The 25,914-nt window shown below is 35.6% G+C and overlaps 1 protein-coding gene across 2 annotated transcripts in view; it reads left to right on the top strand.

Moving 5' to 3' along the window:
* The window catches only part of ALCAM (activated leukocyte cell adhesion molecule), a 202,067-nt gene extending 177,218 nt beyond the window's left edge, over positions 1-24,849 (top strand). The window contains exons 13-16 of one of the 2 annotated variants that reach the window (XM_036242875.1): positions 690-728; positions 1,018-1,135; positions 20,854-20,969; positions 22,434-24,847. In XM_036242875.1, coding sequence (XP_036098768.1) covers positions 690-728; positions 1,018-1,135; positions 20,854-20,941 — 245 coding nt within the window. In that variant the 3' untranslated portion in view covers positions 20,942-20,969; positions 22,434-24,847. Of the gene's footprint in view, positions 1-689; positions 729-1,017; positions 1,136-20,853; positions 20,970-22,433 lie in introns of both variants that reach the window. The other variant, XM_036242876.1, reaches the window with a different exon arrangement.
* The last annotated feature ends 1,065 nt before the right edge of the window (positions 24,850-25,914 follow it).

Below are 25,914 nucleotides of genomic sequence, written 5' to 3'. Positions count from 1 at the left end.
GTTTATGAGGAAGGGTCTGGGAACCTGCAGTTTAACAACATCACTGGAAGTTCTGACTTCGGCCCACACATAGGAGAAAGTTCATGTAGTTTGATATTAGATGGTAATCCACCACAGCAGGGGCTCTTCCAAGGAGCCAGGAGCATGGCACTATCAAAGTTCTTTGAAGGCTTTTACCAACATTACATATGTTGCCTCTTAACCTCCAAGACGTCCTCAATTTTAACCTCCAGCCCCACCACTTTGAGGAGATCTCTAGTGGTAATTCCCTGACACTAACAAGGAAAATAAATTCTCCTCTATTAAGGCAGGAAATTTTGAGAAACACTACATTGTAGATTTTATATGTGGCAACTTGTTTCTCTTTTTAAAAAAGTCCTATTAAAAGGTGGTAGATCTTGGGGAAATTACTATGGGTTTTAGATTAATACTATAGCTTGTCAGTTGTAAAAATTTTTATGGTAGATTAATACCTTTGCAGTTTTAACTACCCTCCTTTTCTTAAAAGAAGATTAATTTCTTTCTAGGGAAGTTCATGCTCTATTAAATGTAATTTTTTTTCCCTATCCTTAGCTGTAGAAGAGATATTTTATCTTTGAGTATTATTACATCATACTATAATAGTAAAGGTGACTTTCATTTATCAACAAATTTTATTTTTAATTTCATATTAACATTTTTCATTTCAGTAAGCATTCCAGAACACGATGAGGCAGACGAGATAAGTGGTAGGTACTACACTGCCGACTCTTCTTCCTTGACTATCAGCTCAAGATTTATGAAGTGTCATTGTTGAAGTAATTTCCTTAGACTCCACAATTTTGACTTGAATTAAAATAGCAAATGAGACAAGATAGTGAGGATGCTAAAACCGTGTCCTTTAAATCCACCAGTTTGCATGTTACTAATAGTAGTAAGCCGCCATCATTTTTAATAAGAAATAATAACCAGATGGACTTCTTTTCAACAATCTTTGGCGTCGTCTATAATCGCACGGGCTTCTCTTCTTTGTTGTAGATGAAAACAGAGAAAAGGTGAATGACCAGGCAAAGCTCATTGTGGGCATCGTGGTCGGTCTCCTGCTTGCTGCCCTCGTGGCTGGTGTTGTCTACTGGCTGTACATGAAGAAATCAAAGTGAGTTGTGGGGAAAGGTCTTCGTTGTTCACTGACACCCACTGGGACAAAATGCAGCATGTCGATTATGCTCACTCCTGCTGGGCACGTGATTTCTGTGACAGAAAAGAGGTATCGCCCACGTCAGGCTGATCCTGTTCTGCTTTCAGCTCAGAGTGACGACATTACCAACATCGGGCACATGGCTTAGAATATGATTTCACATGTGTCTCGTTATTTTTCTCGGTCAGTCATCTGAATTCAACTATTTGATTTTTTCAATGCCTGGGTGGATTTTTAAAAAGTAAACATTGCCTCAAAGTCAACCATTCTAAACCATTCAATGGAGGTTGGGAGAGAGTAATTTCAAGTGGCTAGTGCTTCCTGCAGGGATAGGTCCAGCCAGCAGGGGACTGCCAGAGAGCTAGCAGTACCTTGTCGTCACCACTCCTGATTCTATCCAGGTCACTTTCCTCCACAGACGGGTCTAATTTAGAGAAAATTTCATCATTATTTTGTTTTTAATTTTTACAAAATTGATTAAAGTACCAAGACTACTTTAAAAGTGATTTAGATAATGTTTAGATTTAAAATATTAGAACCATAAAATAATACAGATAGTATCAACCTTACAAATCATCTAACAGTGGTTTATAATAAAAATACAGTTAACTAATGAGGATTCTTAATGTGCACACGTGCCTAGAACTTATTCCTCATCGCCCGAGCCCTGACCCCGCGTGCTGATGTGATTGGGTTCTGCATTTGCATTCTTAAAAAGTTTTATTGGTGGTTCTGTGGTATAGCACCCTCTTCAAACATGGGTTTTAAATCCTCTTATCTTATAAATGAAGACATTGACTTTTTCAAGGGGACGCATGTAGCTAGTGGCAACTTTGGACTTGATTTTATATTTTCTTGTCGTCTAATATAAACCCTTTTAACAACTCAGGTAAGTTCGTGGAAAAGAAAATCAAAAGAAAAAATAGACTCAGGATTCATGATCTTACCCTGTGAAGATATTAACAATTTCAGTGGAGAAATATTCTAATGGAGCTGCCATGAAATTGAGACAATAGCTCAGAAATTTTAAAATCACATACTACGAGCATGCGTTGAGCTCTGTTTTGTTCTCATAACCCATCTTTGAAGTAAATACTATTATTCTTCTTATTTCACATCTAAAAAAACTAAGGCAGAGGATGGTTAAATGTCTTGCACAGTCAGCAAGGGACAGATTCGTGTTTGCTTTAAGGCAGTGATGATTTAGAATCTTTGTGTTTGATCACTAGCCCTCACTTTCTTTCTCTGTGCCCTACTTTTTCTCTTTTTGGGTCACCTAAGGCAGAAACATTTCCTGTTGGGTGTTGAGGTTGATGTGCATGGTCACGCTCACATCGGGGTACGGTCAATTCTGATCTTGGCACTTCACTCCTGAGTCTTGGGCAGTCCCCACCATGAGAGGGTAACACACGTGTTCTTTTTCCTCAATGAACATTTTGCTACAACAAGTTCATGTGGATTTGTGTCTGGTTTCTATGAAAAATTTAGGAATGTTCCTGCCTGTCCCATGCAAGTGAAAGGAAATGCAAAGAGTTGTTCAGAGGGAATATCTATCTTACAGAAATTCTCTGTCTGCACCACAATAAGGTACTCACAAATCTAACAGCTTAGGCTCTAGGGTATTTCTATTTTATTTACTTAGGATTTCTAACACACTCCAAAGTAATTTCATTTCCTAAAAGAATAGAAAGAATTTTTTTTTCTGTATTCTGAAATTGAGCTGAAAAAACAAACAGCAGTCCTCTACATTAAGATCAAATGGTTGTCTTGGCCAGTTGTTCAGTGGTTAGAGCACCGGCCAGTGGACCAAAGAGTCGCAGGTTCAATTCAGGTCAAGGTCATGTACCTTGGTTGCGGTTTGGTCCCCGGCCCTGGTCAGGGTCATGTGGGAGGCAACCAGTCGATGTTTCTCTCTTTCTATCTCTCTCTCCATCCCTCCTGCCCACTCTATCTGAAGATAAGTAGAAAAATATCCTCAGGTGAGAATTAAAAAAAAAAAAAAAAAAAGATCAAATGATTGTCAAATTCTTAGAGTATCCTCAAGTTCCTTAATCACTGTATTCTAATTCCCAGTATTTCATCAGACATCATTTGTCTTTCTACGAATAGAAGAAATGTATGTATGTGTGGTGGGGGAGGGGTACTTCATTGGTTACTACTATATGATAACCCAAAATTAAAATCATGGATAAATAAATGCTGGACCCTTGACTTTATAGTATCTATAGGTAAAATAGTTAAGACTTTCTGAAATTCCTGTAAAATATCTCATTAAATTAAGTGCAATTTTTACCATCTGACTTGAATATTTATTAAAATGACTGTTCCTTAATTGAAAAGTGTACCAACATTTCTAGAGTTAATATGATTGGTAATCAATGTAATAAGTTGCAATTCTCATCCCAAACATCAAAGTGTTTTTCTTATGAATTTGTGGCACTCTTTAGGTTTGCGAAGTGCATTGCATTCCTGATCTTTCTTAGCAAGTTATTCCTTGCTGATGCCCTATGAGATAAGCCAGCATTTGGCAATGTGAGTTATTTTTAAACCATTTGTCTAGTGTTCATATTTATAATAAGAACCTTCAAGTTCAGAATTGCTAAAGTTGTTTTTGGCTTTACTATATTCTCTTTCTTTCCTGTCTCCTAGATTATCCCTTCCATGTTACAAATTAATGTAAGGGTTTTATTTCTACCTGTAGCAATTTCATCACCATTTTACATGCACGTAAAAGATTTTAATAAAGATATGGTCCAGACTTTCTCCCAGATACCTAAAGACATATAGCCTTGTGTTTGCCATCCTACAAAACACTACCATCAATAAATTTAGTAAATTACCCATTGTTGCAAACAACTTGGAGCAACAATTAAATTATGAGTCAAAATTTCTATTTAAAAGCCTCAGTGATACAGCTAGCCAAGTGGTGAAGTCTGTGGAACATCTAGGGGGAGCAGGCAATTTAAAAACTTATTTGAGCCCAACCGATGTGGCTCAGTGGTTGAGCATCAACCCATGCACCAAGAGGTTGCTGGTTCGATTCCCAGGCAGGGCACATGCCCAGGTTGTGGTCCAGGTCCCCAATGGGGGGCATGCAGAAGGCGGCCAGTCGATGTTCTCTCTCATAGGTGTTTCCATCTCTCTCTCCCTCTCCCTTCCTCTCTCTAAAATTAATAAAGAATAAATACATAAATAAAAATAAAAACTCATTCAAGATAGATTAGAAAAACAGATCTTTTATGCCCAATTTGAATTTGAGAATATGTTTGTTAACCTATTGACCACCCAGCTAACACGCTCTCCCAGTCCATTATTATGGGCTATATATTTTTATATCTATTTTAAATATGGAGACCTGCAATAAGAAGTGTGTAGTAATGGCATTAGCATTTTGAAGTGATATATTTATAGCAGAGTAAGGACTCATAATTTCTGCTGCTTTGATTCACATAAGTTCTCAGCGGAAGATTTCTTTAAATTGGAGATTTTCTGATAATGAGAATGGATGACCCTGATATATCCCATCTAGGTAGGGACTTAACTAACGGTTCCAGGCAAAAGGCTTTAACTGACTCAGCCCACTCCATGTCCAGTTGCTTAACAGGTTGGAGAACATTAAAGAACTAAAGATAATTTAATAATTTTTTTATTGTTTACTCTTTCTTTTCATCCTGTCTTCTGAACATGGTTTTTAGCTCTGCAGGAAGTTAAATGTGACTATTTGACTTCCAAATCCTCTCCTGCATAGCTTTTAGTACAAGAACTAATGAAAAATTAAAAGAGCCAAAGATAAAGGAAAAAGGCAGCTTGAGGTAGCCACAGACTTGTTCAGAGGTTTATTAAAACCATAATTTCCAGGTTTGTTGCATTTAAGAGACCCGAGACCACAATACTTCTTATCACTAAACTGGGAATAAGCATTTACTAGGCATTTGTAATCTCAAAATACACATTGTCTGAATATTGGAAACTTACCAGGAAATTTATCTCTTGCAACTGTGGAACTCACAACTAGTTTCATGAAAATTAGTGCGTAATATAGAGGTAATCTGGAAATCTAAAAATTACACATATCCTCTGTTAGTTCTGCCTTTATTTAATGCTATATTATTCTACGACTGTCTCAGGAAGAAAAATAAAAAGACAGTTCTAAATTGATGAAAGATTAATGAGGGCTTGCATATAACACAAATATCAAGAAAGAGTGTTATATTAAGCCTCTCTTAAACCTTTCTCATTAGTATTTCTTGATGTATGGAATAGGATCTCAAAAGAAAGTTGATTTTAACTGAATTCTATTTCCAATCAATACTTTCTCTGATAAAGGAATATCGACTCCGACTGAATCAATTGAAAAGATAGTGCTAGGGGACCATTTACAGCACATTTTTAATCTTTCCTCATTTATCGCTACAGAAGCACCCACTACTCTTTTTTTTTTTTCTTTTTTCTTGTTTTTGTTCTTTTACTGAAATCCTCAACCACTTAATGAGGGGAATACAATTAATCCTATTCATAGTATCAAAAGCTCAGTGCGATTAAACTGCCCAAGTGTATTCCATGTCCTGTATATTTTCAGATATATTTTGGTGGCTCCAGGACTTCTTTGGAATTAAAATTGTACCTCTGACTTTGATGTCCTGCTGGCATTTAGTATAGTGAGTAAGGTGGAAGAGTGTGTTCTGAAGTTCGGGCTGACGTCTTCTTGACCACTGGGTTAGAAGTTGGGCTTATCCAAACTTCGGCTTCTTTTTTTTTCCCCTATCCATAGTCTGGCAAGCAGCCAAAAGAAAGAAGATAAAATCCTTCATTATTCTATCAAACTATAAATAATAGAGTAAACTAGAGGGGAAATAAGATCAATGCAGCCTTGACCGGTTTGGCTCAGCAGTTAAGAGTGTTGGCCGGTGGACCAGAGAGTCCTGGGTTCGGTTCCCGCTAAGGGCACGTACCTCGGTTGCAGTTTGTCCCCCACCCCAATTGGTGTCGTGTGGGTGGCGACCAGTCGATGTGTCTCTCTCACATCGATATTTCTTTCTCTCTTCCTCCCTCTCTCTCCTGCTCTGAAGATAAATGCAAAAATGTCCTCGGGTAAGGATTAAAAAAAAAAAAAAGGATAAATGGAAGTGCCAGGGTCCTCAGCCAGTCAGTCACAAAGCCATCATGGCCACTCAAAGAGCAGACCACCCGTGGCTGTCCTCTTCCCTACTGCATGCGGCCTGAAATATTTCCAGAGGAAAGGGCTTGTATCAAAATGTAATGTTTTCAATTTTTAAAAATTTTTTGGCTGTCTACATATATGCATTTTTTTGTTGTTTTATTTTTTTTTATTTCAATGTTTGTTTTTATTATCTTTGTGAAGGTAAAAGAAAGTCCTGTTCCCTGAGCACCTGCCAGGGGCCAGGCTGCGTATTTTCCCAACATTAGCCTCCTCAAGAACACACCTCAAGCCATGATGCTGCATGCATGCAGGTGGCACTCGGTTTTATGCATGCTCAGTATTGTTATGTTTATTTTGACCTCCCCATCTTTTGAAGGGAGGACCCCCATCTTTACTATTGGCCTAGATCAGAAGGCCATTTTCTATTTCTTACTGAGGACAGGAGGACTCCCTATGTAAGTAGAGAGATTCTTTGGAGATTCTTAGAAATTCTAAGATCATAAACTTGAAATTTGTAATAACACCAACTATTTATTCTTTATTTCCTTCTTTAAACCCAGACATTGGTGACAGAAACTCTCCTCCTAGATGTAGGGATTAGAGCCCTCCTCCCCTTTAACGAATTGATCCTGGCCCAAGAGAAAACTCATTTTGCTGAGAGCTGGAACTAGGAAGAGAGAAAAATAACTATTCTCTTGGATGGGAACCTAATTACGTGTACAGGTGTCAATAGCCATTTTGCTGGAAGTGGCCATTCCGCACTGCCAGGTCCCGATTCTTAAATACCTGTAGTCCTGGTGCCCTTCTGTGGTGTCCCAGGAATGCTGCAAGTTAAAACTCACAGAAAGCGCTTCTGAAACCAGAAAGTATTCATGACTTCTCATGTTATTATACATATGCCTGCATGTGGAAAACCTAAAATCATATGAACTTTTTCATCTGTGAATTATTTTATTATTGTTTTTTTAATCCTCACCTGAGGATATTTCTCCACTTATCCTCAGATAGAGTGGGAGGCAGGAAGAGAGAGAAACATCGATGCAAGAGAGACACATGGACTGGTTGCCTCCTGCACGACCCAACCAGGGCCAGGGACAAACTGCAACCAAGGTATGTGCCCTCGACTGGAACTGAACCCACAACTTATTGGTCCTCAGGCTGATGCTCTAACCGCTAAGCCAAACTGGCCAAGGTGAATTATTTTAAATGGTATTGTTTCTATTTTTCAAATATATATTTCTATTATAATATTTCATATAGCCCTGCCTGGTTTGGCTCAGCTGTTAGAGCATCAGCTCGTGGACCTGAGAGTCCCAGATTCGGTTCCTGCTAAGGGCACATACCTTGGTTGAAGTTTGTCCCTGGTCTCAGTTGGGGTCATGTGGGTGGCAACCAATTGATGTGTCTCTCACATGGATGTTTCTCTGTCTCTCTCTCTCTCTCTCTCTCTCTGTCTCTCTCTCTCTTTCTCTCTCTCTCTCTCTCTCTCCCTCCCTCATGCTCTATATAAAAATAAATGCAAAAATGTCCCCGGGTGAGGATAAATACAAAAGCAAAAAACAAACAAAAACATATTTCATATATCCTTTCAAATGATAGCACATCCCAAGATTGTAATATATTGATTACGCCAGCGACTCCTATGCCCTTCACTTTTGCTGTCTCCTCCACCCCCCACTAAATCATGTTTTAATTGGGATATAGTTGACATATAACATTGAGTAAGTTTGAGATGGACAACAGTGTGTTGATATTTTGAAATATAATTACCACTGTAGCATTAGCTAACACCTCCATCAGGTCAAATAATTATCATTTCATTTTGTAGTAAGAACATTGAAGATCTAGTCTCTTAGCAACTTTGAAGTGTCAAAATAAAGGCACCCTTTGGAGACACCACCTACCTTCTCTGAAGGAAATCTCAAAACATTGGGGGAAATCTCACACAAAAAAAGTTGAAAGATCTAAAAACTCATTTAAAAGTAACTGGAACCCTTACTAGGCACTTCATTTATGGAAAAAAACACAGATGAGGAGTTGAGACCAGGTTTAACTTCCTTCTGCTACTTGACAGCTATACAGCCTTGAAGAATAGCTTCATCAGTTTGGTGAGGTCCTGTCACCTGCTGGGCTTCCACGTATATGTCTCGTGTATCCTCACACCAGCCCTGTGCATAGACCCTGTTGTCACCCCCTCTTTATAAACGAGTAAGCCTTAAAGGGGGGGACTTGTCCAAGGCCTCTCAGCTCAGACTTGACACCTGAGGATAAGAACACAGGCCCACTGACCTCTCCCTCTGCCACAGAGATTAGCCTAGACGGTCACCTCTAATGCTACTCCTACTATTGGGATTCCAGGGTTTACATTTTCCTCATATTTAAGTTACAAAAAGGTCAACTGATGAAGAAAGTTTAAGACAAATCACCATGATAATTTGTATTTTTTACTCAAGCACTCATTCTTTATAAATGCCTAACCTTGATCCTGAAATTAATTGACTAAAAATATTTTGCTAGAGGGAATGATTTAAATAACTTTTTTGTCCTCTTCCAGTCACAGATGGATATCTATCCTCTGTAATTCTTTCAAATCTCTGAACTTTTACAAAGGGATACATCCATAAAATTATATTTATTTTTACCACAGCAATCTCAAAGCCAAGCCAGAACTACTCACAGCAAATTTTAAAGGTTTTTCTCTGCTAGGGAGAGAAGACTCTCAGTAACAAAAATAAAGAAATTCATAATAAAGTGCATATAAACAGTATATATAGATAGATATTTTGTTTTCAATGAATACTCCCTTCCTCACCAGCTATGTTATTTTCATTTACACTTCGTACATTTCACAGTGCTTAACACTTACGTATTTGTATAACTGTGTAACCTGGTGCATGGACACTGTAGCCAGACTGCTGGAGTTTGAATCCTGCCGTTGCTACTCACTAGCTGTGTGACAACAAGCAAGTTTATTAGTCTCAATGTAAAATAGAGATGTCCTAAGGCGACAACAACTTGGTATCTGTGCAGCATTTAGATCAGTTCCTGGCACGTGAAGGCATTATCGAGGTGTTAGTTAGCAGTTACTATTTTTGGAGAATGAGATTAAGAAAAGAAGGGAGAGTTTTGCTTCTCATCTACCATTTCTTATTATTTCATTTTGTTTTGTAAACTTTAAAGTAGATGAGTGGATAAAAAAGCAGTGGTACATTTACACAATGGAATACCATGCAGCTATAAGAAAGAGAGAACTCTTACCCTTTGAGATGACGTGGAGGGACCTGGAGGGTATTATGCTGAGTGAAATAAGCCAGTCAGAGAAAGACAAATACCACGTGATCTCACTTATTTGTGTGACATAATGAACAAAATAAGCTGTCGACCAAAAGAGATACAATCATGGAAGTAGGGAACAGACTGGCAAACCTCAGAAGGATGGGGGGTTGGAGGGGCGAAAAGAGATTAACCAAATAACTTATATGCATATATGCACACCCAGTCGACATGGACACTAGGCTGGGGATGGCAGGAGAGGGGTGGGATCCAGAAGGAAGGGGTCAATGGGGAAAAAAGGGGGACATCTGTAATACTTTCAACAGTTAAAAAAATGCAAATTTAAAAAAATAAGAAGAAATATAATTAGTTTGAAGTTACCCAACTTTTATTCTACAAATATGTTTCATGTTGCTCTTAGCAACCCCTGTTTTGTCATTTCAAATGGTGAGCATTTACAGTTTTCAGCAGCACAGATAAGCTGAAAGACATGTGATTTGCCCCGAGTACCACAACTTCCCTAGTGGATTCTGGCCACTCCCATTCTTTGGATACCTCCTCCTTCTATTTGATACAACTTGATAACATCACAGAAACTACGCTCCATCTCTAGACTAGTAAGTCCACCTGGAAAGTAAATAAAATAGAAAATGGAAATTGTTTCTGATTACACCTTTTGCTTGGTTCTTTTGATTTCTTGCCACAAGGATCATCATGCTTTAGTTTTTCTCTGTACAGGGTATGGCAAAAGTAGTTTTACAATTGTGAGTATGTGAAACAGTTAATTCTTATATTATTATTTATTAATTATTTTATTATTTTTCATATTAACAACTGGACACCTACTTTTGTCCCACCCTGTATAATGTTTTTATATATGAAGGTAACATTTGCTTACATTAAGTGCACCGTTACATCCTATTTGATAAATGTATACACCTTTGTAACCACTACTTTGAATCACGAAATAGAGCATTCCATCATCCCAGATATTCCCTTGGACTCCCTTCCTGTCTAACCCCACCAGCCTGTTCTTAAAGGCAGCCGCTGTGCTGATTGTCACCAACAAGCTTTGCCTAATCTCGAACCTCACATAAATGGAATTATACGGAGTGTCCTCTTTTAGGTCTGCCTGCTTTCATTTAACATAATATTTCTCGGATACATGTATTAATGATTTCAATTGCTGAGTACTGTTCTACTGTTAGAATACATCACATTATTTTAATCCATTCTCTTGTTTATGGAAATTTGCATAGTTTCCATTTTGGTGTATTATAAATAATATGGCTAAAATCAACATTCTAATACAAATGTTTCAGTGGACATATGTCTTTATTCTCTTGGGTAAGTATCTAGAAATAGAATTGCTAGGTCATAGGGTAGATATTTGTTCATGAGAAATTGCCAGAGAGCTTTCCCAAGTGTTTGTCCTTCGTGCGATTCCACCAGCAGTGTTTGAGTATCAGCTCCTCATCCTCGCCTGCATTTGGGGTTGTCATTCTAATTTTACTCATTCTAGGAGGTGTGGAGTAATATCTAATTTTGGTTTGAACTCACTTTTCTCTGAGACCTAATGATTTGAGAGTCCATGTATTTGTTGGTCATCTTCTCTTCTGCAGTGACTAGTCAAATCTTTTGCTAGTGATTGTACTGGTATTTGTCCTTTTGTGATTGATTTGTAAGAAAACTTTGCATATTCTATAAAAGCCCTTTGTCATTATTAGATTAAGATTATTTTGTTCTAATCTGTATCTGTATATTTTTCTTTTCTTAATGCTATAATTTGATGAACAGAAGTTTTTAGTTTTGATTAAAAAAAAAACATCAATTTTTTTATATAATGTTTAGTGCTTTTTGTGTCCACTCTACAGAACCTTTGCTTTTCCCAAAGTAGTAAATGTATTTTTTCTGTGTCTTTCATTAGAAACTATATAGTTTTAACTTTTACATTTGAGGATATGATACATATAAGATGTTGTGTATGATACAAGGTAATGCTGGTATATTTGTTTGTTTGTTTTCTGCTTTTGTTATATATATTTAGCCAGTCATCTCAACACCATTTGCTAAAAAGCCTTTCCTTTGGCTGTGGCACATCTGTCATAATGATGATAATAATGTGAGTTCTTCAAGTTTGTTTCATTTTTTGCTCATTTCAACAATCTTATTTTTGCATTTCCATGTAAATTTTAACAACCTGTGAACTTCTACCAAGTTAAAAAATAAAGACAAAAAACTTTAGAGATTATGGTTACTTTGAATTTATAAATAAATTTGGATACAGTTGACATCTTTAAAATATTTAGTATCCCATTCTATGAACATCATATATTTCTCCATTTACTTACATTTTATCCACTTTTTAAAAATATATGTTTTTATTGATTTTTAGACAGGGAGAGAGAGATAGAAACACTGATGAGATAGAACATCAATTGGCCACCTCATGCATGCCCCCACTGGTGATTGGGCCCACAACCTGGGCATGTGTTTTGACTGGGTATTGAACTGGCAACCTCTTGGTGCATGGGTCGACGCTCAACCACTGAGCCACACCAGCTGGGCCATTTTTCCCATTTTTTCTTAGCAATATTTCATAACTTTTAATGCAGACCTTTAACATGTCCTATGAAATATATTCATATATTTTATGTATTTTGCAATGGTTATAAATGCAATTATTTTACAATTTTTTATTTTCCAGTTTATAGTAATATATGAAATTATGATTAATATTTTTGTTGAAATGTACACAACCATCTTCTTAAATTTATTTGTTCTATTAGTTGTTTTGTGGATTTTGTAAGATTTCTATAAAAACAATCATCTGCAAAAAGGATAATTTTACTTTTTCTCTTCCATTCTGCATGCCTTCTATTTTTTTTTTTCTTGCTTTATTGCACTCATAGAGAGCTCCAGTACTCTGTTGAGTAGAATGTTGACAACAGACATTTTTACATGTTCCCAATCTTCGAGAAGGAATTATTCAGTACTTCTCATATAGATGATGTTAGCTGTATGTTTTCTTATTTGCCTACCCAGAGCTAGTCAAACTGTAAGGTTGAAGGCACAGTCTTCCAGATTGCCAAGTCTGCCCAAGATTTTTGACCCCAACTGCAAGGCATTAGGGTCCAAATACAAAGTTAGAGGGAATAATCCACATAAGATCACCCTCACTTCTGACACCAACTCAAGTTTGAGGGTTTCCCAAAAGCACCCTTAGTCTTGGTAATTTTCTAGAAATAAAGAACTCACTGAAACCTATTATATTCATCATTATGTTCATTACAATTAAAGGATACATTAAAATTGACCAGGGGGAAGAGAAATATAGGGAATAGTCTGGGAAGGTTCCAAAGCATGATATATCCTTTCTCTTCGGGGATATGTTGTTGTTATACTGGTATGGACGTGTGGCAGAGGTATGGAGTACTGCCAATCCAAGAAGCTTCAAAGCTTTAGTGTTTGGAGTTTTCATTGTGGCTTTATTATATAGGCATGATGGATTCACAGTCCATGTTGTTGAACTAGATCTCCAGCCTTTCACCTTCCCAGAAGTCATGCTGATAGCTCATAGCCAAAGCCACCCAAATACATATAATTGTTCTTTCAGCTGGGGCCACCCACACCCTAAGACTATTGGGTGTTGATGGCCCTAACCTGGGACCTCTCCTCAGCATAAACTCTCAGGTGTGATCTGAGAGACCCACCATGAATAAGAAGGCCACTCTGAACACAGAAATTTCTAACTAGTTAGAGGTTATCTCCCAGCGACTAAGGACAAAGGTCAGACCTCTTTGGTAATTTTCTAATTTGTCAAGGCCAAATTCTTCACTACAAAATGTCCTATAACAGATTGGAGAAAATTTTAATCTTCCTAGATTACTAAGAGTTTTTATCATAAATCACTGTTCAATTTTCTCAAATGCTCTTTCTACATTACATTACATCTATATCTATATTATTTCTACAAATAATCATATTCTTTTCGAATTCTTTATTCTCAAAAAAATGGTAAATTGCATTGATTGAATCTCGAATGTTAAGCCAGTGTTGCATTCCTGGAATAAATCCAAGTTTATTATAATGTATCATAATTTGTATACATTGATGGATACAATTTGCCAATACTTTATTAAGGATTTTTATTCTCTCTGAATTCATGAGAAATATTGGTCTGTAATTCCCTTTTCTTGTAATATCTCTGTCGAGTTTTGTTGCGAGAGTAAGGTGGGCTTAATAAAATGGGTTGGAAAGGGTCCCGCCCTCTTCTTGACTAAAAGAGTTTGTTACTTTCTTAAATGTTTGATATAATTTAATGATGAAACCACATGGGACTGGAGCTTTCTTTATGAGAACTTGCTTTAAAACAATAACTGTGATTTTAATTTTTTAAATAGATATAAGGTTGCTTCTTCTTGAATAAATGTTGGTAAGTTTCTCAAGGAAAACGTCCACTTCATTTAAGTTGCTGATGTTTTTGCAAAAAGAAAAATTACCCATAGAATGTCCTTGTCCTTTTTTGCCTGTGGGTTTGGTAGTGATAACACTCTTTGTTTTCTAATATTGTTATTTTATATTTTGTTCTTTTATCTTGTTTGGTCATTTTTAGGGAGTTGTCAGTTTTCTTAATATTTTTAAACCTCTTGGCTTTGTTTTTATTTCTATTGCTTATTTTCAATTTTAATTACTTTTGCTCTTATCATTGCTGTTTTCTTCCTTCTGCTTGTTTAGAGTTTAACTTGCTCTTCTTTCTCTGATTTCATAAAGTAGGAATTTAGATAACTGATGTCAGCCTTTCTTCTTTTATAACACAAGCATTTAAACTATGAATTTTAATCTCAACACTGTTAACAACATTCCACAAATTTCAGTATGTTGTATTTTCATATTCATTGAGTTCAAAATATTTAAAATTCTTTTTGTGGTTTCTTATTTGGAGTCATGTAACTGGAACTGTATTAAATTCTAAACATTTCTCATTTAATTCTGTTTTGATAAGACAACCTCCTCTGTATGCTTTTACTCTTTTTAAATGCACTGAGATTTTTTGTGGCCCCTTGAAAATCACTTTACATAATCTATAAGGTTATAAGCATACATTTTGAGTCCCAGAGCTACCCAGTACCAGCTACTTTATTAAGATCATACATAGTAAATTTTGATCCATTAATCCTATTAGCTCCTAAGAAAATGTCATTAAATTGTCTAAATAAGATTGTGTATTTGTCTATGTCTCCCTTAAGTTCTGTCAGTGTTTGCTTTATTCTTTCATTAGATACAGACACTTACGTTGTTATGACTTATTTAGGTGTTAAACGTGTTACAATTGTGAAATGTCTCTCATTATCGCTGTAGTATTGCTTGTGTTGAATTTTACATTGCCTGCTATAGATGTAGCCACATGGCTTTCATAAGCTTACTGTTTACATGTATATCTTTTTCTTTGCTTTTATTTTAAATTATTTATCTCTTTATATTTAAAGTGCATCTTATATGCAGTAAGGCTGATCAAACTAGGACTCCAGGCTGCTGCCTCATTTTGTAAAGGAAGTTTAATGGGAGCACATCCCACTACTTTACCTCTGGTGTATTCTTCACACTACCCTGCCAGAGCCGAAGAGTTGGAATAAGAGACATATGACTGCAAGCCTAAAATATTTGTTATCTGGTCCTTTCAGAAGTAAAAGAAAATGTTAACGCCTGCTCTATAAGGCATTTATTTGTCTGGATAGCATAGTCTGACAATCTCTAACTTTTAATGGAGAGTTTAGCCAAGTGACATTTGACTTAATTATTGATATACTTAAGCCACCATCTCCCTATTTGTCTCCTTAGTTGTCCTCTGTTCCTTTTCTCCTGCTTTCACGTACTCCAATAAGTTTTAGTATTACGTTTTAATTGCTCTACTGGTCTTTTAACTATACCTCTTTGTGTTTTTTTTATTGTGGTTGTTCTTGGAATTACAAAAAGAACCTTTAGTGTATAACACTCTACTCATGTAGTAATATAATTTTTATCATTATAATTTAATTTAGCCTCTTCCGTATCATTGAGTCAGGTGTATAGTACATGCAGTTATAGTGGATATAATAACAGTAGCAGAAAATATGGACGAGGCCAAATGAAATAATGTTTCAAGTGTTGTATATATAATGATATACATATACAATTAAACAATTGGTTGTCTTTGTTAAAAACTTTTTAAATAGTATTTATATTTTACTACATGTATACAGTTTGTATTTATTCTTTCTTGCACATCTGAGTTTTCATCTGGTGTAATTTTCCTTCAACCATAGACTATCCTTTAATACTTCTTTTAGCCAGTTCTGTTACTGATGATTCCAAGAAGTTTTCTTTCATTCAATTTAATATGTCTTTATTTTGCCTTTAATTAAAAGGTCTTTTTACTGGATTTAAAATTCGGGTTTGAGAGATTTTTTCAGTGTTTTAAGCATGTTTAAGTATTTCTGGTATACATTTTTTCTTCCCTGATGAGACATGAGCTGTTATTTACATCATTGTTTCCCTGAACAAATTTTCTATTCTACTTTCATATTCTTCTTTTAATATTTTTATCATTCCAGCTTGGGGGGTTGCTACGCATTTTGTATCTGCAAGTTAATAGAGATCAACAAATCTGGGAATGTTTTATTGTTTTTTCAAATATATTTTCTGCTCATTCTCTTTTGCTTCTCTTACTGGGACTCCAATTACTCATGTATTAGTCCATACAATATTGTGCCATGGGCCACTGGAGATCTGCTTTCTTCTTTCTTTCTATTGTCTTTTTCTTTTTCAGAATGTATAATTTATATTTTTTTGTCATTAAGTTCATTGAGGCTTTCTTCCACCACCTCTAATCCAATGATAAGACAAGTTAGTGAATTGTTCAATTCCAAAATTGTAGTTGTAATTTAAAGAATTATTTTTGTTTACATTTTCTATCTGTTTTCTCATTGTTACCATATTTTTCTCTAATTCATTAAACCTGTGATATAATAACATTTAAAGTTCTTGCCTGCTAATTCTAAATTCTTTGTCATCCAAGGACATTCACTGAAATTTGTGTTGTATTTTTCTATTTTTTATATGTATGGTAACTTTTTAATATTATATACTAATCTTTTTGGTGTGAAATGTTATAGAGATTGTAGTTTGTGTCATATTCTCCTAAAGGATATGGATTGCTTTTCCTAGCAGACTATTTTACTGACTGGTTTTCTAGATCTTTGAAGGTTACTTTTATATTTCATATGGCAAATGTCTTAGGGTGAATGCTGAATATTGATGCACAGTCTTTAATTGGCTTTTCTGAGATTTTAATAGAAAGACTGATTTGTTCGCCAAGGACCTCTGGCTTGGTGAGCTTCAACTCCTAACTCTGTTTCCCTGTGTAGGCAGTAGCTAAAATCTATGTCAAGTGTTTATGCTTTCTCTGAGGCTGTGTGAAACTTCTCCCACAGATGCACAGGGATCAGCCAAGAAATATTCCATTTTACATACAAATCTGGGGCCCCCTCCACTTTGTGGCTCTCTCCTTTCTGAGTTTTTACCCCTTGATTTCCAGCTTTTGTTCAGTTATGCTATGTCTCTCCTGTGGGAAAGTGCCGGCCCTCAGAGGAAAGGCTGTGGAGAAACAGAGCTCACCCCGTACGAGGGTCAAATCCCCTGTAGTTTCTCTCTCTCCCTCTCTCTCTCTCTCTCCCTCTTTTTGTCACTTTCAAATGCAGCCAAATAGTTTATTCACCATTTTTCTAAGAGTTTATAATTATCAAGTGTAAGGATTAACAAAGCATGGTTTTAAAAAAATAACTATTAGAATTTCTTATAGTACATGTTTTATATCAAAGTTATGAAAAAAAGAGCCTCATGTCTTCAACCTTAATAAACCTTCCACTTTTCCATACAGGTCAAAACAGGTTGAAAAAAATCAAAATTGCATAATTGATTTATTAGATTAGTAAAACAATTTTTTAACATTTTGGGGGATATGCCTACAGAGCATTGACTCTTTTATATGTCATTCTTTCTACTGGCTCCAAAAAAGTTGGGATTTTCACAGTAGAGGCAAAGAATCGTAGTTAATGAAGTGACTTTGAAAGAAAGAGAGAGACATAATGAAAGGGGGAGTAAAGAGAAAAGGAATGGAGGAAAAATTAGAGTGGTCAGGGAAGGCAAGGAGGATAAAAGAAAGCAGAGGGAAGAAGTAGCTTTGAGAATCATGCTGCTTTCCTTGATGGCCACATGTCCTACTGATTTATAGAAATTATGGCTATTAGTATACATTGGAGTATATAGTTAGGAGCTATTAGAATAATCAAGGGATATGTTTATGCGTATAATTTTGTGCAGTTTTATCAAAAAGTTTGGAGTAAGACATTACTCAGGTTCCTTCATTCGAAGTACTATTTTCTCTGTTTCACTTGTCTGTAAGAAAGCAGCTGGGTATGATGAACTTCATTTTTTTTTTAATTTCTTTCTTTCTTTTTTTTTTGCAATTTTTGTTAGAGATGTTTCTTCTTTTTCCCCCTGGGAACCCTCCTCCCAATCCCCCCGCTCTCCCCGGAATTGTTTGATAAACTTCATATTGGTGAACACTAGTATAAGGAACAGTAGAAGGAAATAGATATAACTATAAACAACCAACTAACATATATTTTGTATTTTATATATATTATATACTATATTCTTAAAATAAAGTAAGCTAGAGAAAAGAAAATTTTATTAAGAACATCACAGTGAAGAGAAAATACATTGACAGTGAGGTCAGTTCAGTTCATCACAACAAATACCTTCAGTCAGTGTATTATGTGCTGTGAGTAAATAGAAATAAAACATGGTCCTTATTTTCAAGGAGCTTATACTCAATCCAGAAGACTAAAGAATTTGCCGGTATCTTGAAGTGTCATGAGACAGATGGCTGGAGATTTGGGTGGAGACTCTACAAAAAAAAGAGGTGGATCTTTGTATTTAAGGGCTAGAGAAGGTGAGACATGCCAGAATCTTAATCAGAAGGCTGAGAGGGCCATGTCTTAGGAATAGAGGCAAACCAGAAGACTGAAGACTGAGTCTTAAAACTGCAACTGAGCCTCCATCTAGGTTATCCTCTGATTGAATGAGAATCATTAGCTCCTCACCCTGTCTACTTAAGAAAGGGAACCTTATCTGATTGAAAATAACATTGTATGGTGTCTCTACAGTTCATTTATACATGGTGTCATGCAAAATAAAAAGGACTATATATGCAAAGAGTCAAGAAAATACAATCAACAAACAAGAGGGAAAGTAGACAAGCAGATTCATGCATGATTTGAATACTATAGTTAATAGACAAGGATATTAAAATAACTCTAATATATTGACAGTGGAAGAAAAGATGGTCATTGGAGATGAATGGAATAGAGAATTGAAATGTATTTTAAAATCAAATTGACATTTTAGACCTGAAAAATATAATATTGAAAAATAAGCCTTTGGTGGATCAAGTTAAAAATAGATTGGTCACAACAGAACACAAGAGAAGGAAGCTGGAATACAAATCAATGGAAAATACCCAGATCAAGGCACAGAAGGGAAAAATAATAGATAAGACACATAAAAGCATAAGAAACGTAGGACACACACAAAAGATCTAACTTATATACAGGTAAAATCTCAGAAAGAAAAAAAAGAGCAAGAATACCCATCACCAGTAAACTATGTAAATAAATTATGATTTATTTACCAATGACAAGCTATACAGCAATGAGAATAGTAAACCTATAACTGCATGCACCATTATATATGTATGTCACAAACATAGGTTGTGTTTAAATAAAAGGCAGACAAAAATAATACATGTGGTATACTTCCACGTATATTCAAATTACAAGAACAGGTGAAAATATTCAATGAGGACTCAGAATTGTGGTAACTTTTGGGAGCTGATAGTAACTGGAAGGGAGTGCAATGTGGTACTTCAGGGTCTGCAAGTGTTCTGTTTCTTGAGCTGGGCATTCATGCATCCAGTTTTTGAAACTTACTGAATTGTACTTTTATGATTGGTATATTATCTCATATGGATATTAAAATTGTGATTCTTAGCAAATGAGTTAAGAAATTCTATTCAAAGAATAAAAATACTTTTAGAGAAAACTGAGTCTTCTACCCCAGCTTTCTTAACTAAGAGACACATCTAGGATTATAGAATTTCTTAAAAGTAGAAGAATTCCCAGGAATTATATGGCAATAATTTGAAGTACCATATATTGTGGTTCCCCTGATGCGCTTCAACAGGGAGTGAGTTAGGAAAAGAAGAAGGACGAGACAGAGGGAGGGAGGGAGGGAAACAAGAAAGAAGGAAATGATGTACTCAGAAATACAGTTATGATTTCACCAGTGGTCACAAAACCAAAGGATTTGGCTGTGTGTTTAAGAAAACCTGTCTTCAGCTCTTAAAGGACAGGACCTAGTCGATATGTGTAACCACGGCTACCACTAGGGCAGTGGTTCTCAGACTTGAGCAGGCAGCAGAACCACCAAATCTTGTTTATCTTATTGTAGACTGCATGCCTCATCCACAGAGTTTCTGTTTCCATGGTTCTGTTGCTGGGCCTCCAAATTTGCACTTTTGTCAAGTTCTCAGGCGGTGTTGATTCTACCAACCCGGGATCGCTCTTTGAGAACCACCACAGGAGAGCTGCTTTAGCTTCTGCTGTTGCCAATCTCCTGTCATAAACTTAGGTCTCTTTCTATTCTTGCTTTTGGCTTATCCAATAAAGCAGAACCTAAAACAAAGATGCAGGGGATGGGCTCAACCCGGATACATAATAGGGAATGCCAAAAAGGAAAAAGGCTCTAATGGAACTACCTTAGACAATTTTTGCCAGAAATTATTTGCCCAGAATGAAAATTTTGACTAGCAAATGATAATAATTACTTTTCAGAAAGTGGAGAGATAGAAAAAAACCCAGCCAAAAACATGATGCAACTAAGTATGTATAGTCTGCATTAAAAAAGATGGACGTCTTTTTCTCTTAGCATATATTTAATGCAATCCCACCATCAAAGTAATTTCATTGGAATGGGTTCTGTTACCAATCAAGGCTCACAGATGTGGAATTGTTCACCCTAGTGATTTGCCTGTGTTAGATGTAATATGTCTACTTCTCAAAAATACATTGATGTGAACCCTAAATTTGAAAAAGAACAATGTGTGTGTCAATGTAATCATGTTTATTTCATTCCTTTATAGGACTGCATCAAAACACGTAAACAAGGACCTTGGTAATCTGGAAGAAAATAAAAAATTGGAAGAAAACAATCACAAAACAGAAGCCTAAGAGAGAAACTGGTCGAGTTGTTGTCCAGGTGAGTAGGCTGTGTGAGGTTTATAGAAATAATTCCCAGTAAAATGTGAGTCATTCTAGGAGATGCAAGGGAAAGGCTTGACATTAAGATGCTGTATAATTGAGGTTTTTAAAACTGGAATAGAGTTTTTCAACAGTAAACTTTGGTAACTCAGATGTTCTTAGAAGAATGGACTCTCAACCATTTTCCTATCCTCGAAACAAATCAGCATAATCCTCTGAATAACTAAAATCAATTTGGAGATTTTTAACATTTAATTAGCATTTTGTTTCTAATGTCAAAAATGTTGCTGTGTGCAAAGAAGCTTTATTTTATTAATTGATATATTGGTTGGGCGATCACGGATTCTAATAATTTAAATTTATTTTTAAAAGCAATTATGATAATAATTTTAAAATATAAAACTTTTAATCCAAGGATTTAAGGTACTTAAAACTGTCAGAGTATTTATACAGCCATCTCCCAAATATTTTAATGAAAGGGCTAACAAATTTGTGTGTGTGTACACACACACACTTTTGCAGATAGTGTATGATATACATATTGTGTATATATATGTGTATATAATGTATATACAAATGTTGCATATATTGCATATATTTATATGTAATAACTATATGAGTGTGATTTTTTAAAAGAAGCCATTTGGACACATTATTCTGTGTGTCCTTGGGTGAGAATAACTGTTTCTGTAGCTTACTCATCTGAAGTTCAGATCCCTAACAAGCACAGTAAAACTTTGGTTCATTACAAATAAGCCATAGTCACCGTTTGAATATGTCACCCAAATTAATCCCATAGAGAAAATATGGGCCATGGGAAAGAATTGTAATGGGAAGGATGCAGACAGGAAAGAAAACTAGAATAGTTTAGATAAGATTCTTTCAAAATCTGAAAACCAGGATCTCCAGCTGATTGGGAGCACAAAGTAGGAGCTGGGTTCTTTCCCCCACTTTGCCTTTCACTGGTAGCCTGGCATACAGCACCCCCACCTGCTCTTGTGTGTGGGTGTGGGGTTTGCTGCTGCCTGGGGCTCATTCCTTCATCTTTCATAAACATAGATTTTTACCTTCTGTTATCCTCGGAATTGGATAGAGTGAGTCCTCAAAGGAAAATTGAGCTTGAAGACAAAGCCCACAAAAGAGTGTGATTTAAAGAAATAAGTGAATTTTTTCACCTGAAGAAAATAGAATGAAATGTTTTCCTGAAAAACTTTATAATCTTCATATAAATTAAGAAATTTTCATAAAAATAATGACTCTCAACTGTTGCAACAAATTGTTTGCAGAAGGCCATAACAATGCCTGGGGTAACGGATGGGCTCGGGGACAATGGAGTTTTAGGAAGGTCTCCTATAAAGTGATTCCTGTCCCTTATAGTACAAAGCATCTGTTGATGGTGAAAAATGATTGCTATGTAACTTACTAAATTATGGTGTTTTTTTTGTTTTTTTCATTATTTCAGAGGAAAAAACTATATAGGTCAATTGAAGCATGAACGTGGATTGTATTTAAGACATATACAAAGACATTGACAGCAATTCATGGTTCAAATATTAAGCAGTTCATTCTACCAAGCTGTCACAAGATTTTAGAGAATTGTCTCAAGTCAATGAAATGAAATTACAAACAATAACTACAAGTTTTGGCAGCCATGATGATAGGTCATATGTTGTGTTTGGTTTGATTTTTTTTTTTTTTTTTTTTTCTGTAAATGTCTGCACTGAGGATTTCCTTTTGGTTTGCCTTTTATGTCAATTTTTTACGTAGCTATTTTTATACACTGTAAGCTTTGTTCTGGGAGTTGCTGTTAATCTGATGTATAATGTAATGTTTTTATTTCAGTTGTTTATATGGATAATCTGAGCAGGTACATTTCTGATTCTGATTGCTATCAATAATGCCCCCAAAGTGTTTCACAAGCCCCTAAATCCCAAAGGTGGCAGCTTGTGAAGACTGGGGACACACACATGCCCTATTCCAAAACTGTGATTTTTATCAGGAGAGGGGGAGGCAGAGAGTCAGATTGATGAGCGACTTCTGTGTATACGCTGCCAGCCGACTCTCAGAAGCAAATCTCATGTACATATGGACGCACATATGTAATAATGGTACTCCCAAACTGACTGCTTGCCTGTACTGGAAAAACCATAACAGAATTTGGGTAGCACTTACCTTTCGCAACATCTGCTAGTAAATTATTTTCTGTCAAAAGAAAAAAAAATCAATGTGTGAGAGACAGTTTGGAAAAATCATGGATAACATTTCCATTGTCATAGATCAGAATGCAAATCGCTATATTTGAAAATTGGTGTTAAATCCTTTGGGTTATCCACTGCCTTAAAATTGTACCCATTTGTTGTTTAAAAAGATATCAGTCAGAATTGGAGATTTTTAACAGTGGTCATTATCAAAGCTGTGTTATTTTCCACAGAATATAGAATATATATTTTTTTCGTGTGTTTTTGTTAACTACGCTACAGATATTGAATGCACCTTGAGATGATTTAGTGTTTTTAACTGGTACATAATTTATCAAGCAGTACATAAAAGTGTAATAATAAAATGTCTATGTATCTTTAGTTACATTCAAATTTGTAACTTTATAAACGTGTTTTATGCTTGAGAAACTTTTTAGGGTGGTAGTAAAATGGAAACTTTTTGAAGTAGACTGGATATGGGCAATAGTTACTTGTGACTAGACTTTTAAACTTTGCTCTTTCAAGCAGAAGCCTGGATTCTGGGAGAACAACACTGCACAGTCCTTTTGTCCCAGGATTTGCATAACTTTATAGAAAAAGAAAATGAACATCAGATTTCCAGGTATTGAACTGTGTGCTTTGGGAGAAAGAGGAAAACTGGTGTTAGGTTTTTTTTAGACGAATGGAATAAAAATTATGAAGGCAATGAAAAAGAAATTAAAGATTCAAGTCAGATAGGAATAATATTTTGCCACTTCTGCATTATTTAGAAACACATGTTATTGTACATTTGTAAACCATTTACTGTCTGGGCAATAGTATCTGTTTAATAAAAGCTTCCTGTAGTGCATTGGTATGGATTAAATACATAAAATATCCTATTAGACTCAAAGCTGTGTAAAATATTATGGGGAAAAAGAAAATATGTTATTTTGCCTCTAATCTTTTGATTTAGTGAAGTTTTATTTGGCAGGAAACAATTGAATCTTGGTCAATATTTAAACCAAAGTGAAAGGGGAAAAACCAAAGTTACTTGTTTTGCATGGCTAAGCCATTCTGTTATCTCTGTAAATACTGTGATTTCTCTTTTTTCTTTTCTCTTTAGAATTTTGTTAAAGAAATTCTAAAATTTTTAAACACCTGCTTTCCACTATAAACCATGAACACTAAAATGAAATCACTTTCATATAAATGCTTTTTCCTTTGGTGTGGGAGATCAAAGATTCAAAGTCTAACTCCTAAGATGTATTTGCAGAAAGAAGCAATGTGACAATAGAAAGAGAGGGTTATATCACAATGATTTCTTGGCTTTCATTTGCTGTGGTTAACTAAGTCCAAAACAGCTGTCGGAACCTAGTGAGCAGAACATTCACGACTCAGAGCTCTGGACAGAAAGCAAGAAGGTTGCGTTATAACTGTTGAATCAGTGCCTGGATGAAAAGGAACGCTTGTTTGTGTAATGGCAGAGATATGCACAGAGAGCAAGGCTGGGAAGGAAGATCATGCAGGACCCTCAACTTCTGAGGTTGCATCTCTTCGGTTTAACTCTTTGGCAACTGGAGACAGGTTTTGCCAGTTTAAGTTTCACTTCCAATCTTTGATTACAGGAATTGTGTATGGAAATGGATTAACATACCCGTCTATGCCTAAAAGATAATAAAACTGAAATATGTCTTCACATATCTCTCACAGTTGTCTGCCTCTTGTCTAAACTAGGATGTTTATGTATAAAAGGTAGTTGTCCTTATTAAACAGTAGAAAACTCACTCTGACTCTTCATCTCTCTGGAGAGAGAATGCAGCAAAATGCAATTGTCCACACCTTACTATTATGCCACCTGAACTTGTCCTAGATTTCACCTATAATTGATTCTGTAATGTGTGTGTCTTTATATTCAGTGATAGGATCATACTTCTTGTGGGTGTCCCTTGTGGCTGTCCTTAAAGAAGAGGACACACTCCTGTTTCTTTACTTCCATCATTAACATAGCATTCAGTTTACCATTGGAAATTACCTAGGCATAAACTTTCATAGAAATTCTTTACCTTTAAAACAAGGTAAAATCAGCTGTGTGCATCAGAGAAAAAAAATTAATATTTATTGAGCCCATACTGTGTGCCAGGGTCAACCATACATTATCATATTTAATCCTAAATAATTATAAGTAGTATTAAATATCCCCCCATTTAGGAGCTGAAAACTAATGTTTAGAGAGAGCCCATAACTCCCAAGTGCATTTAGATTGTAAATAGGTAAGTCAGATATCAAACCAGATCTGATCCTAAAGGCCTTTCTTGCCCCAATCTACTATAGTTTCCAAACTTCTTTAATCAAGAAATCCTCCTTTGTTTAACATGTAAAATTAGGAAATATTAATTGACACATGAACTGGTTATACCATCTATAAAGGATTATTCTAAGACATTCAAATCATAGAATAGGCCAATATTATATCATTTTTCAGCTGTGTTTGTATGATTAGATATTTTATTAGACATTATATATAATGACATACATGTTTGTTTAAGACACGTGTGTTTAAAAATGTGATGCACATATACATGTGATACATTTCAAATATACATATGTTGCTGTCATACACTAAGTACCTATTACAAGACAGGCACTATATCGATGTGTTATTTAAACTTTCATTTGAATCCGCTCAATATCCTGCCACAAGAGGTGCTAACTCCATTTTGCAGATCAAGACAATGTAAGTAAGTGTGTCCATGATCACAGACA

This window comes from Molossus molossus, unplaced genomic scaffold (genome assembly GCF_014108415.1).
Source record: "Molossus molossus isolate mMolMol1 unplaced genomic scaffold, mMolMol1.p scaffold_m16_p_5, whole genome shotgun sequence".
NCBI classification, from domain to species: domain Eukaryota; kingdom Metazoa; phylum Chordata; class Mammalia; order Chiroptera; family Molossidae; genus Molossus; species Molossus molossus.
This window is presented reverse-complemented; position numbering and strand designations above follow the sequence as displayed.